Source organism: Silene latifolia, chromosome 2 (genome assembly GCF_048544455.1).
Source record: "Silene latifolia isolate original U9 population chromosome 2, ASM4854445v1, whole genome shotgun sequence".
Lineage (NCBI taxonomy): Eukaryota > Viridiplantae > Streptophyta > Magnoliopsida > Caryophyllales > Caryophyllaceae > Silene > Silene latifolia.
In genome coordinates, this window is record NC_133527.1 from 51,967,597 (window position 1) to 51,982,642 (window position 15,046).

A 15,046-nucleotide genomic window follows, 5' to 3' on the forward strand; every position below is an offset into this window, starting at 1 on the left:
CAGGTGATTAGCTTGGATGCGGTGTGATGGTTGGCTGGAATTGAGGATGTGTTATCACCATCAGGGTTTCTCACTTGATTAATTAAATTACTAATCAGACGGTTTAATATTGAAACTATGCATCCGCTTGTTTAGTTTTAGAAGTTGGTGTCGATGTAATCTTATTTCATCTCCAGTTTAATAAAGTTGTTAAATTGTCCTTTATTGTTTATTTTATTTTACTAACTCGCACAACCGACATGGTAACACCCTTATTTGCTTGGAAATGTCTTGTTAAAGGCTCTTGGGTAAATTGGGTGTCATGATTTCACCGCCTTTGAAACCCGTACCCATCAATACACACAAGTTTCTAACTTCGTTCCACCATATTACTACTACTCTATCCATTCCAGTATCTAACCAAACACCGATGACCAAGTATGGGATTCTAACTTTATACCTCTATGGTACTAGAATCCATTCCAATCCTTTGAATAAAACACCCTTTAATCTAGCTGAACTCCTTTAACCAATATCTCCTGCTGCGCATCCTACTTCTTGTTTCCTCCCCTTTTTCCAAACTTAGTTAACTGACCCACTCCTTATTACCTCTTCGCTTTATGTGATAAAATCAGCTATGCAACAAAGCTCCTCCTGCCATGTCAGTTAGTTGTATTTCTTCTTTTTGCTCAATTTCTAATCGAAACAAGTGAGAAAAGGCTAAATAATGCACCTCCATTATGCCAATTCCTATAAAATGACAATAAAAGAGTAAAAACATCACTCAAAAGATATATGAATTCCAAATTGCTGCTAAGAGCATACTTTAAATACAAAATGCATGGAAACAAGGGGTGAAAGGCATTCACAATTACAACACATAGGTATAATCAATATAAACAAATTTCTTTTATTAGAAGCTTGTGCGGTTGACAATGAATTGAACAACCCTTACAACAACGTATACCTAATAACATTTCTATCCTCAACAAAATTTACATGATCAATTTTACTTTACTACATTATACAACATATTTTACTACGAAATATCGAACAATTACCACTGTCCTTTATGTAGTTAACTGCCAAAAATACTAAGTCTTGGTTTCCTTTTTTAGGTTCCTACTTCCTGTATATTTGTAATATTCATTTGTGTATGTTATTGCAAGTTTTTCTATTTGATCACTTTTTAAAACAATAAAACAAATTTCAAAATTTATATTTCATTATTCTTCTTGTTGTAACTGAGCTGTTCCATCTGTTGCTGCTTGAGGCGATGGAACGATATCTGAGGAGACGTTGAGGTCATCAACAGCAGAGACTGATGCTTCAAAAGTTTCACTTTCTTCAACCATTTGGAGCTGCTCTGGTTTCTTTTGCAAGCTCCAGTACATTATGCTTGCTGTTAAAGTCAAGATCATCTTCTGGTTTACCTGTTAAAAGGATGACGATTACTAGGAGTCTAATTTTATGATTCATGTAAAATATCAATTGTCTAATGTGTTAACCAAGGACCAGAAGTAACACGTGGGGCACAAATGAATACAATATTTGATAATAAGTTCTTAATTTCGACTTTCAAAATATAAGCAAGAACAAACTGTCTCAAAGCCACAATCCCATAAGATTAAGCTTGACCAATAGAACATATAGAATTTGTAATATTGCAACCATGTGTACTATACATGTTGGATTTATTCAAAATAAAATTACATTGTAAAAAGTGTTATAATTATCAGATTAAGAAAACAGTATACTACCTGAATTGATCGTATGTTCTATCAAGTGATAAAATAGAGAAATTTATCTTTAATTTTTTTCTGAACAACAAATCAAACCTTTAAACCACTCAATCAATCATTTATAATGCATTGGAATCAGTCTTTATTTATGTATGTTTTCGTCTATGTTAAACCATGAAAACGGGCTTGGGTCGCACTCATAAGGAGGAGAGAGAGTCACTTCATAAGCTCACGGAGGTTTCATTCTATCACAAATTGGTTTTCTCCATGAACTTATGAAGTGGGATCTCTCTCCTCCTTGTGAGTTCGGCTCAAGTCCATTTTCATGGTTTAACAATCCATGCAAAAAAAGAAAAAGAAAAAAGAACACGAGCAAAAATAAACATGTCCCCCCAGAAAGGTAGTTCAAAATAAACCTAAATATTTGTAGCCTGATAAGTATTAAAAAAGGCCTCCACAACGTGAAGATAGTATAAAATAGATGGTTACGAAGAACAAGTCAATAAATTGTGAAATGGAACACATCCAGCTTTTACCTCAACGATATCCTCAGGCAACAAGAATATAGAACAACCAAGCTTTCTCGCAACACTTATGATGTAACTTGCGTTCATCCTCTTATCCTCATCTGAATACATAAATGAATTATTTAATCGGTCAGTACAATATTTCTACATTGCTTTCACATGGAACCAAGTTAGTGTAATTACACATTAAACAGGTGTAGGCACATGCATTATATATCACTCTTGCAACAGTGATAATGAAGATTTTTACTTCACTTCCGCAATTCCCATTAATCCCAGTAAAGAACTTGTGTACATTGATAATGTGCTTTGCAAGAATACGTTAAAACATAAGAGTTGCATTAACAATGATTATATATCAAATATAGTCTCGTACTCGCTTGGTTCATTTCATTTTTATACGCTTGATTAAAATATCCTAATAATTATTTATTGTTTCAGGCATATTAATGTAGTTGGTAACGAAATTACATATCATTCTATAATATAAAGTACCGGTTTCTCCACTGGTGACAACTGTCCAGTTAACAACTCTACGCTCCACGGCACTAAGAAGTTCCAGAAAGAATTTCCCATCAGCAAGGGTTTTATCCTGAAAAGATGTTGGATTCAATAAAAAAAATGAGTAACTTAAGTTGATTAGAAGGAAAACTTGTAAAAATGTGAAGTCTGCATACGGGTTAGTAGCATTATACCTTAAAGCTGTCAATTTGTGAAGATTTGCCTGCACTTTTCAGCTTTTTGTTTGCCCAATTCAGGATATCAGAATCTGTTATCTCCCTTCCTTGAGAGAAAGATCTCAAATTTCTTAAGAGTTGCAGCATTGAAAACCTCATCAATTGCCAAAGAAAAGCTGAGAGGCAAACAATTTAATACTTCACATACATTAGCAGGTAGAAGTCATTGACATGACATATTCTTGAAAATGAAATTAGACACGCTAGATTTGTAAAACATAACATATGTATGTATTGACTCTGAGTTTCGACACCATAATATAACTTGGTTATAATGGTTTTGAAGTTTGGTGTGATCTCATTTTTTAGGAGGTAATAATAGTACTTGTGGTGAAATGATCAAGATTAGGTCGTGATAAGCTATTTTGATATCAAGACTAAAACTCATAATTTAATAGGGAGTATAAATTTCACAAACGCCAATAATACAATCTATTGTTAATATAAAGATAGTAAATGACAATAAACTGACCTAAAATTAGCTTCTTATTCCCTTGTACAAAGTCATTTCCAGCTACGTTTACAAGGGAAAAGTTCAATCCTTTTCCAACATCAATGACTTGATTGCAATTTTCAACTTTCTTAAAAGGCATTTTGATAGGAGGTTTAGTAGCAGTTTTCCAGTTCACTGATCCCGGTGAAACTTTATCAAGTACCTCCAGAAGAACCCACCTAAAAAAAGACGGTTACAGATTAGTTTATGACACTCGTGACGCTTCATAAATGTTCATTTAAGTTGAATTATTACCACCTATGGGTTGTTTCAAATTAGTCCATTCACATAAAAAAAAATGACATGTGGTTAGAGAATTACCCAGTTCTAACATCCTCAAACAAATTATTCACATATGTCGCTGTTCCAAGACTATTAATCCAAAGACGAAAGCATCTCTCCTCCCTCGAAGTTTGGGTGTCATCGTCTAAGACAGTTGCAAGGTTTATCTTCTCGTCGTCAAGAACAGTGAGGCCATTTCTGTGCAGTCACGATATTTAATGATTAATTCAAGACTCATCCTTCATTATAATGTTATCTGTTGGAAATCATAGAAGAGAAAAGAAAAACATATAAATTACCTATGTTGAAATATTTGTGCAACAAATGTAAGATTTAAATTTGTGGATCCATCTACAATATCCTTTGCACTTATATACTTATTGCAATCTAACTTTTCTGCTTGATCAAGAATCAATTTTGCTCTTTGATTCGGATCCTTAGTTTCCAAAGTTGCTGTGCTACTATGTTCGGGTGCGAGGACATTAAGTAAACGAGCATAAGCTTCACCATCCTGTATATATATGTAACACATCATTGTACTAGTGAGGAATCAAAAAAAAAATATTCATAAATGTTAACATAAAAAGATCTTTCCAATTACACATTAGGGATTGTTTGAAAATGTGGAGTTGATTTCATTTATAAGATTTGAATTGTAAAAAATCAAAATGTTTTAATTCATTTCTAAAAATTCGGTTCGAGATCACGTGGAATTGGATTACGGATTTCAATTTTTCAATGGTGTTTAGGAAACCGATGAAATTGGATTTGGATTTGGAACTGGGCGGGGCGGGTATGTGACGAAGTCACCAAATTTATTTTCAGAATTTTTTGTTATGAAAAATAAATATTGTGACGGAAAATAATTGCGTTCAGAAAAAAATCATAAATAAAAATATTAGAATGAAATTTGCAAAAAAAAAAAAAAACGTAATTAAATAGTGATGAAATTGAAATGAGTACTATATGGTGAGGATTTAAGACTCCCAAATTACAATAGGTCTTGGTATAGACGGGTGGGGCGAACAAACGGGTAAATACCTCTAATAAAATGGATAGGGGGGACAAGGTGGGGCACCCCCATGTGCTTCCCACTTTAAGGCAAATAGATATTTTGTGAGAGGAAATGGTATACGTCTATACGTATAGACGGATAGTGTCCGTCTATAATGAGAATTTGTGCCCAAATTATAACTAGGTTGGAATTGATAAGGAATTGGGTCCAATGCCAAAGTCTAAATTTCCAATTCCAAAGTCTAAAGTTTCCCAAATGCTTGAAGTATCTCGATTCCGAAATTTAAATTCAATTGTCAGTTAACATAATTGGGGTTAAATTCTTAACTTATCTACACAGTAAGACGACTCTTCATCATAGAGTCATAGCCTAAATTGCATTTGATAAATCAAGTGAACCGTCAAAAATACATGATAGTGAGCTTAAGGTTATATTAAACAAACTGCAATTGCTATAACATAACTTTTTAGGTTTTAGACATGTTCTTATCATGTCTGAAATTTCAATATGTTATGAAACTTTAGTAACTCAAGTCGCACGTCTATGATTTAGAACCAAATGCTGATGCATTTAGTATCATATTTTGGTCTAAGATCTCAGAACAGTCGTTTTAACATGATCTGGGTAACCGCTAAAAAATGCTATTGATACCGCCTCAATTTAATTACGTGATAAAACTTTAAACCTCAATAAATCGATTGTTATTCTATTTCACGACTGCAAGTCTAATTACTTCTTGTCATGCTATGTTATGAGGCACATCAGTTTCGAAGGCTTAATTACTGGCGCCTATATGACATGTCGACTACGAAAATAGAAAGAGAATGAATGATTAACAAGATCTAACATACAATATATTCTCCAAAGAACCATACTATTATTAATAGAAGTAGCAAGTGAAACAAATGCAAGAAGCTGGAGGTAAAAATGGAGCTGACCTTAAGATCTGTGGAGAAGTTAGTGACCTCTTTCGTATATCCAGATTTCTTAAGTTGGAAGTTCATCCATTTTAATAAAACCTTTTCTGGAGGCAAACTCATAAGTTCCTCTACATCCTGCACGTAAAAACAATAAAATAAACTACTAGATTTTTTTACAATGAGAATATATACCAGAATACCTGAAAATAACAGGGAAAAAATAGCTTCATACATTATCATCCTCCAATAGTTCAACAAGTTCAGGCGTCTTCTTCAAATTGAGATCAGCTAGTAATTGTATCTGATTTACGTAACCTAGTTAGCATCAAATTCGTATAGCAACCCAATAGGGGAAGTAGAGAGGTTAAGTGAGATTGTATGTATACCTTGATCATTTGGGAAATAAGTCCCATAATAAGATGAGGCTACAAAATGAAAGTAAAGTTGATCAGCAAATTAAAATTAATGAAGATATCAAGAAATAGAAAATACAAATCACAATGACTCACACGGCCCTCGACCAAGTCTTGTGTCCCTATATTAACAACAGTGCAACCAATGGCTTTAGCAGAATTAAGACACAGTGTATGATTCTCATTTATTTCCCAAGGATTAAGGGAACTTTTCGTGTTTATCGCTCTTTCGTCTATCGTTCCAGGCACCGCAACATTAATCAGCTTACTGCAATAAGTTATAACATTAATTGATGAGGTAATGTCACAGGTTGTGTACAAATTAAACTACTATAAATTGATGAACCTAAGTATAAAAGTATACCAGAGAAGAACTCCGCCTTTAGCCAAATCAAATAGCTGGTTTGTTTTTGGATCTATAGGTAGATACTTGTTTAAGAAAGCGTCCTCAGCAAGGTGATTGTTAATATGTGCAACAAATGAGGCCTTCTCAGATTCACTAATGGTATGGAAATGAGTGGTGGTTGATTGTCTAAGGATTGAAGAAGCACGTTTATAACCTGGACCTTTTGCGCTAGCACTGGCTCGTCCAGCAAAGTTGAGAAACTCCTGCAAATTAACACAAAATTTGGATTGTTCGATCAGCTTCACAAAGTTGTCATATAACTCTTATTGTACTCCATGCAACTAATCCATATACAAGTGCAAAAACAAAACAATCCTCTTAATATACATGTTGTGCTTTGTCAATTCCAGAAACAGATCATACACGTTAGCCTACATAGTTGGTTACATCATGAATGGTAGTACTCATGACCTTTATTTGAAGCTTGATAGCTGTGAAGTTGTTCTTGTGCTTCCCCTTATCAATGGTATTTATGACATGAAAGTTAACATCCACAAATAATAATTATTAGAAGTCAAATAAAGCCTATGATTTCTTTAGAAATATATGTATTTGGTATATTTATGTAATATAGCTAGGATAGTCAACTTAGTATAAATAGATGGTAGTTATAGATTGTAACTAACTTCCTCATTTTACTCAGTTTATACATAATGATTTTCTCTCACTATACTTTCCCTCTCTAGAATTCTCTCTCTGTTTCCACCACCTTAGTTTTATCAATTTCCCTTTCCAAAATTAAAGCTAACAAGGTATTGACCAACAAAATGACAACGTAAGCTATAAAATTACTACGGAGCATAAGGGTTCCTTGCAAAAAAAAAAAAATGGTAGCTCTTTAGAAAATAAAATCAAGGCATGGTCGGTTTGATGGTAATAGGACGAGGTAAGCAGCAAATATTGGTATTTTTATAGTGAAATGCATCACTCGCCTTTCAATGTACTCACAAAGCCCCTTGGAGAGCAGCAACATTTTTATTTGATATCCAAGTTATGACTTGTATCTAATCCACCAAGTCCAACTTGAAGGGGGGTGTAGAAATATATGTATTTGGTATATTTATGTAATGTAGCTAGAATAGTCAACTTAGTATAAATAGATAGTAGTTATAGATTGTAACTAACTTCCTCATTTTACTCAGTTTATACATAATCATTTTCTCTCACTATACTTTCCCTCTCTAGAATTCTCTCTTTGTTTCCACCACCTTAATTTTATCATGGTATCAGCAACCAAAGGTTTTCAGGAATATTAGGGTTTTCTCGAACCTTCGATTCCTCGATCCTTCATTTCTTCCGTAATTTTTCTTCGATTTTCTTCAATTTCTAGCTCGTTTCACTCGCGATTTCTTCTTTGACGATCATCTCGTTGGTTTTGCGATGAATGATTACAGAAATTGACGTTTATTCATCATTTTTGGTGGATAATTTGGGGATTTCTGGAGATTTTCTGGCGATCTTCTTGTTTCGCTTCATATTTAGGGATTTTTGAAGCTTTTCTGGTTTTCGCTTTCTTTCGCTTCATATTTCTCCGTGGATCTACGAATTGGTGCTATCTTTCTTCTCGTCTTTCGTCTTTGTTTCGATTCGCGTTCATTTCTGTTTAATCACGTTGATTCTTGTTCTTCATCCGCGATTTTATTGGATTTGTTTTACGGCATTCTCAGGATCTTGTGTTTCTCATTCTTAATTGATTGCTCTATCTCTGAATCACGGCATTTTGTGCAATTTTTCTTCCATTAATTATTTGACAACATGACTACTGCTGTTTCTTCTACTACTTCTGGTGCTGTTGCTCCTCTTTTACCTTCTAATCCAATTTACCTAGCTCCTGGTGATAGTGCTATTCTTTCTTTAGTTTCTGAACTATTTAATGGCACTATGTACCTTAATTGGGCTCGTGGTGTCAAGATTGCCTTGATTTCTAAGAATAAGTTGGGCTTTATCACTGGTACTTTTCCACGACCTCCTGAAACAGATCCTTATTTCATTGATTGGCTGAGGACCGATTATACAGTCATGAGATGGATTTTACATTCCATGACCAATTCTATTTCCGGTTGTATGATGTATGTTACCTCTGTCAAACAATTGTGGGATGAACTTCAGGAGAGATATGTCCAATTGAATGCACCTTTCTTGTATCAATTTCGCTATGATATGATGCATATTAGGCAGGATGGAAGGCCTGTTGCTGAATATTTTGGTCTTCTTAAATCTGTCTGGGAAGATTTGTTCAGTTTGGATCCTTTACCAGACTGCACTTGTGGTGCTATTAACAAGTGTTCTTGTAATATTCTCAAGAAGATCGTGGAGAGGGATAACAAAAACAAGATGCTTGATTTCTTGATGGGATTGGACATTCAGTATAAAGAAGTCAGAAATCAAATCTTGGCCACTGATCCTTTGCCCACAGTCAATCAAGTCTATTTTAAGATACATCAACTTGAGGTTCAACAATCTGTCCAGGCCAATCAGCATGTTTCTATTTCTGATGGAGCTGCTCTTGCTGCACATCAGACATATTCTTCTCAATCTGGTCATTTGACCATAGTTTTCCTCAAGGTTCTCAGCCTGCCTCTGACTATGGTGACTCAAAGAAGCCTAAATTGAATGAAGATAATAAGCCACCTCTACCTAAGCCACTCAAATTTTCTCATTATAACAAAGATGACCATAGCAGACCATTGTGCTATGAGCTTGTTGGTTTTCCAAAGAATGGGAAAGGCAAGGGTAGAGGCAGGGGAAGGCATGCTCCCAAGAGATATGCTGGTAATGTGGAGACTTCTACTTATGATGATGAAGATTCTCCTCTGGATTTTTCTTCTCAAGATGATTCTAGTATAGAAGCTGAGGTGGATCCAGATCTTGTTAATGCAGTCTTTCATAAGCTCTTTCAAGTTTTGAAAGGGAAAACGCCAGAGGATTTTAATGTGACTGCTCCCTCTGGCAAATTTGCTGCTGTTGCTAGTACTTCTACTCATATGGCAGGTATGGCTTATGCCTCTAATGCTTCCATATCTGATTATGTCACAATGCATAATGATTGGATAGTTGATTCTGGAGCCTCTGGCCATATGTCCTATGATTTGACTCATTTTAATGAAGTAAAGAGTCTTATTAAGCCTATTACTGTCACATTACCTCATGGTGAAGTTGTTGAAGTTAAAAAGACTGGTAATGTGTGTTTGTCTACCTTTGTTTTAAAGGATGTCCTTTATACCCCTACCTTCAAGCATACACTCTTGTCTGTAGGCAAATTGCTACAAGACACAGGTCTATCTGTTGTTTTTAATGCTCTTGGTTGTACCTTCCAGGACCTTACCAGTAATCAAGTGGTGGATACTGGAAAGAGAATAGATGGACTGTATCGTCTTCAACCAAGAGCAATGCTGCATCAGTCTCAGGATAGTTTACATATCACTAAAAGTGTCTGTAATAAGGCTAGCATTGATAATGCTAAGCTAGGAAATAAGGCTAGTAGTGATAATGCAAAGCTAGATAAGCTTTTTTGTAATGCTACTAAGACTATGGTCTCAGATAGCCCTAATGATTTCATGTTGTTACATGCCAGAATGGGACATAGTTCCTTTTCCACTTTGCAACATGTACCTGATTTACATATTAATAATAAAATTTCACATGACATTCATTGTGAAGTATGTGTTTTAGCCAAGCATCATAAGCTCCCTTTTCTTAAAAGTGCATCATTAGCATTGCATCCTTTTGACCTTATTCATGTGGATCTTTGGGGGGCATATAGAGTCAAATCCCTCTCAAGGGCCTCTTATTTCTTTACTATTGTTGATGATGCAACTAGAACCACATGGACCTTCTTATTAAAGGATAAAGTCCAAGTTTGTTCCACTATCACTAATTTCCTTACCTATGTTGAGACTCAGTTTAACACTAAGGTTAGGACTATTAGAAGTGATAATGGGACTGAGGTAGTTCAGGAAGAATGTTCCACTCTGTTTGCTTCTAAGGGTATTATACACCAGAAGAGCATAGCTGGTAACCCACAACAAAATGGACGTGTTGAAAGAAAACACATGCACCTACTGGAGACAGCTAGAGCTCTTAGGTTCCAAGCCAACTTTCCTAAGAGGTTTTGGGGTGAACTTGTGCTAGCAGCTACACATCTTATCAACCTTATGCCAAGTTCAGTTCTACAGTGGCAGACACCTTATGAAAAACTCTTTGGGGTTAAACCAGATTACTCCCACCTTAAAGTCATTGGTTGTCTTTGTTACACTACTCAGAAGTTGGGTGATAAGTTTGAGCCAAGAGCAAGAAAATGTATACTCTTGGGTTATCCATTTGGTCAGAAAAGGTACAAATTATTTGACTTAGATCAACAGAAAATTATCACTAGCAGAGATGTTCTCCTTAAAGAGGAAATATTCCCTTTTAAAGACAATAGAACTTCAGTCTCTATTCTCAAGACTCTCCTGTTGGTTGTTTGAAGGATACAAATACTGTTTCTTCTTGTACTGGTACTACCAGTCCTTTTACTAGCACACCCACTAATATCACTCCTTCTTCAACCCATCCTACTACTTCACCTAATAATGGGTCACACTTCTTTTCTCCCACAAATTCTCCTATCCAAAATTCTCCTACTTCACAAAATATCAGCTCATTAATAAACATTAATAATGAAGCTGCACTCAGAAGGTCTACCAGACCCAGACCGCAGTCCATAATATTGCAGAACAAAGATTTTATCTGTACAGGATTGCCTCCTTCACTCACAAATATATCAAACACATAAAATACTCTTTCTTCCTCTGTGGTTTTTCTTGCTTCTCAAGCAATGGACACCACTCTTTACAGTCCTGAGTACATGGCTTCTTTGCATAATGTGCTTGATCTACATGAGCCCGTCTCCTATGCACAAGCTTCAAAGGATCCTCAATGGGTGGCAGCAATCGACAAAGAACTTGAAGCATTAGATTCTAATCACACTTGGGAATTAACACAGTTACCAGCTGGACAGAGAGCAATAGGTGCCAAATGGGTGTACAAGATTAAATTCAAGCCAGATGGAAGTGTGGAGATATACAAAGCCCGATTGGTAGCTAAAGGATATAATCAGATTGAAGGGAAAGATTTTAAGCACACTTTCAGCCCAGTGGCAAAGTTTACTAGTGTTAGAACTTTAATTGCTCTAGCTGCGGCTAAGGGTTGGTCCTTACACCAACTTGATATAAACAATGCCTTCCTTCATGGCTACTTAGATGAGAAGGTATATATGCAGCTACCTAAAGGCTACAAAGGAGGTAAACCAGGGGATGTGTGTTTACTTAAAAGATCTCTTTATGGTCTTAAACAAGCGTCAAGACAATGGAACTTGGAGCTAACTAAGTTTCTCAAAAAACAAGGTTATGAGCAGTCAAGGCAAGATTACTCTTTGTTCATAAGATCCTTAGGGGAGATTGATTTCACAGCAGTATTAGTATACGTTGATGACCTGCTAATCACAAGCACAAATGAACATCATATAAGTCAGTTAAAGGAATCCCTGGACAAAGCATTCACAATCAAAGGCCTAGGACAACTTAGGTATTTTATTGGCATTGAAGTGGCAAGATTCTCCAAAGGCATTACACTTAATCAAAGGAAGTACATAGTTGATAATTTGAGGGATACACACATGGAGGAGTGTAAAGATGTGCCATTTCCACTACCAAGGGGACTAAGGTTATCAACAGATGAAGGAGATCCTTTACCTGAGCCTGAAATCCACAGGAGATTGGGAGGGAGACTTTTATACTTGAACTTATCAAGACCTGACATTTCTTATTCTGTCCAACAATTGAGTCAGTTCTTGAGTTTGCCCATATTACCCCATATGCAAGCAGCTTTGCATCTTGTGAGATACCTCAAGCACACAATAAACACTGGATTGTTCTATCCTACAGACAATGACTTGAGTTTATCTAGTTTCTGTGATGCAGACTGGGGTACATGTGCCTTCACAGGACGATCTTTAACTGGTTTTTGTGTCTTTCTAGGGAGAGCACTGATTTCTTGGAAAACCAAGAAACAAAATACTGTCAGCAAGTCTTCAGCTGAGGCAGAATATAGGAGTATGAGTCACACAGCTGGGGAGTTGGTATGGTTAGAAGGATTGCTCAAAGATTTACATGTTCAGGTTCCTCTGCCTATCACACTTGTCTGTGACAACAAGGCAGCCCAACATATTGCAGCCAATCCCGTTTTTCATGAACGGACCAAACACTTAAGGTTGGACTGTCACTATATACGAGAAAGAATAGAAGAAGGCCTGATCTGCACCCGGCATGTACAAAGTTCTGAGCAGCTGGCTGATGTACTCACAAAGCCCCTTGGAGAGCAGCAACATTTTTATTTGATATCCAAGTTATGACTTGTATCTAATCCACCAAGTCCAACTTGAAGGGGGGGGTGTAGAAATATATGTATTTGGTATATTTATGTAATGTAGCTAGAATAGTCAACTTAGTATAAATAGATAGTAGTTATAGATTGTAACTAACTTCCTCATTTTACTCAGTTTATACATAATGATTTTCTCTCACTATACTTTCCCTCTCTAGAATTCTCTCTCTGTTTCCACCACCTTAGTTTTATCAATTTCCCTTTCCAAAATTAAAGCTAACAAGGTATTGACCAACAAAATGACAACGTAAGCTATAAAATTACTACGGAGCATAAGGGTTCCTTGCAAAAAAAAATGGTAGCTCTTTAGAAAATAAAATCAAGGCATGGTCGGTTTGATGGTAATAGGACGAGGTAAGCAGCAAATATTGGTATTTTTATAGTGAAATGCATCACTCGCCTTTCAATGAACCAAAATATTACGAGGGATGATTAATGGATAATATAAAGTAATTATCATTTTTGGGTTTGTTTCAAGGTAAATTGTTTTTTTTTTCCCCTAAAGTTTGTTTTTTAATTAGTTTTGACAGTAAATGTTATGTGAATTAAATATTTGTGAAGTTACGTTATTAATAATTGTACACAAAATTAAACTAAAATTAGAATTGAGGAGGAATCCAAAATTACACAACACAAACGTACCTTTAAGTGAACTAAGATTAAATGTGAGGTATTCTAAATGGAATTCAACATATCTTAAGTACCAACTACCAATAATGGAATTTTGTCAAATATCATGTACTCTATTGGAAATTTTCTTAACTTTTTCTTAGTTGATATGCAAGGGCTACTTTAGAAATTTGAATAACGACCTCTAAAACTATCAATCTATCATTGCAACATTTTTCTTTCATTTTGGCTGCTAATATTTTTATTACAAATCATTTTCGACACTGTGTCTAACATTGATGTTGATTACCATCCTTGTCATAGTGATGTCGTAAAGTGAATGGCAAACATCTCCTTCTAATGATTGAATACTTAAATCATGGAGTAAATAAATAACTCACCCTTAGGAAAGACTCAAAATCAATTTCATGAGTATTGTCTGGATATGAATCTTCCAATGCATCTCGGAGGTCATCCTCAGTATACAATCCAGTAATTCCTTTTAGTTTTGCCAAAACCGGTGGCAAATCCGATACACTTACATGACCAGATTTGGATTTCATTGAGGAAAACTGTGATCAATCCCACAATATGATTAGTGTTCTCAAACAATCCAACAATTATTCTAATAAAATTAACACACAAATAGCATAAAAAATAAAAATAAATCAATGTATGTAAAACCTTAGATTTGAGGCTTCTAAGCTCCACTTGAGTGAATTGACTTTGTAATCTAGCATCAGACACAACAACACCTTCAAAAGCAGACATTTTGAAATGTCTAGTATTTTTTTATTCTTTTGCTCAATCTCCAATTATATCTTCAAAACTGATGACATGCATACATTAATTATACACAATCAGTAAATAAACCTTAAAGATTAAGCTCATAAATAAATCTTAAACAAACAACGTGCATCTTGCAATACAGTTTTATTTTATTTTATAAAAACTGTTAGGATGAAAGGTAATATACCATTATTATACAAATAACGACTTTACATAATACCCCTTTCAAATTTCATAAAGAAAATGCAAAATTTGAATGCTCATTCAAAGACTCGTCATAATATTCTTGTCTGGACAAAATAGAGAAAACCCAAATGACAAAAATAAAATAAAAAAAACAATTAGTTTAACAACAAAAACTATATATTTTTGTGAAAAAATTGTATGCTTGAAATGGTAGAGAGATGAAAGAAGGAGAGACAAAAACGTTAAGCCTACCAAATTTAAACAAAAACAATTATTTTATCGTAACGAAATCTCAGGTAGCACCCCCAAAATCTTCGCTGTTTTTAGATGAAAATAGAATTATAAAATTTCAATGTTTTATATTTAAAATAAATATGACAATAAATTGATGAACTAAAGATTTTCTCTCTCCGCCATAACTGTGAACGATGAACGTTGAGCGATAAGTTTGGATGTTTTTATTCGAACACTTCCCAACTTTCTTTTACATGTTCAAGAGTTTGTGTTTTTAAAATGTTGTCATTG

General features: G+C 34.9%; 1 protein-coding gene across 1 annotated transcript; it reads right to left on the bottom strand.

Moving 5' to 3' along the window:
* Positions 1–850: 850 nt before the first annotated feature.
* Positions 851–14,110, bottom strand: LOC141629628 (fimbrin-5-like). The gene is made up of 13 exons (XM_074442604.1): positions 13,948–14,110; positions 6,473–6,717; positions 6,205–6,376; positions 6,082–6,120; positions 5,928–5,996; positions 5,714–5,830; positions 4,060–4,271; positions 3,800–3,958; positions 3,458–3,657; positions 2,944–3,101; positions 2,744–2,840; positions 2,258–2,349; positions 851–1,412 (listed from the first exon to the last, which is right to left on the bottom strand). The coding sequence occupies exons 1-13, from the start codon at positions 14,107–14,109 to the stop codon at positions 1,206–1,208; spliced, it is 1,929 nt and encodes a 642-aa protein (XP_074298705.1). The 5' UTR covers position 14,110; the 3' UTR covers positions 851–1,205.
* Positions 14,111–15,046: the final 936 nt, after the last annotated feature.

Coding starts and splice junctions, on each gene's coding strand:
- LOC141629628 (XM_074442604.1), bottom strand. CDS start 14,109: ATGAAATCCAAATCTGGTCATGTAAGTGTATCGGATTTGCCACCGGTT. Junction 6,377..6,472: donor AAAGGCGGAGTTCTTCTCTG/GTATACTTTTAT, acceptor AACTTATTGCAG/TAAGCTGATTAATGTTGCGG. Junction 5,997..6,081: donor TTATTTCCCAAATGATCAAG/GTATACATACAA, acceptor TACGTAAATCAG/ATACAATTACTAGCTGATCT.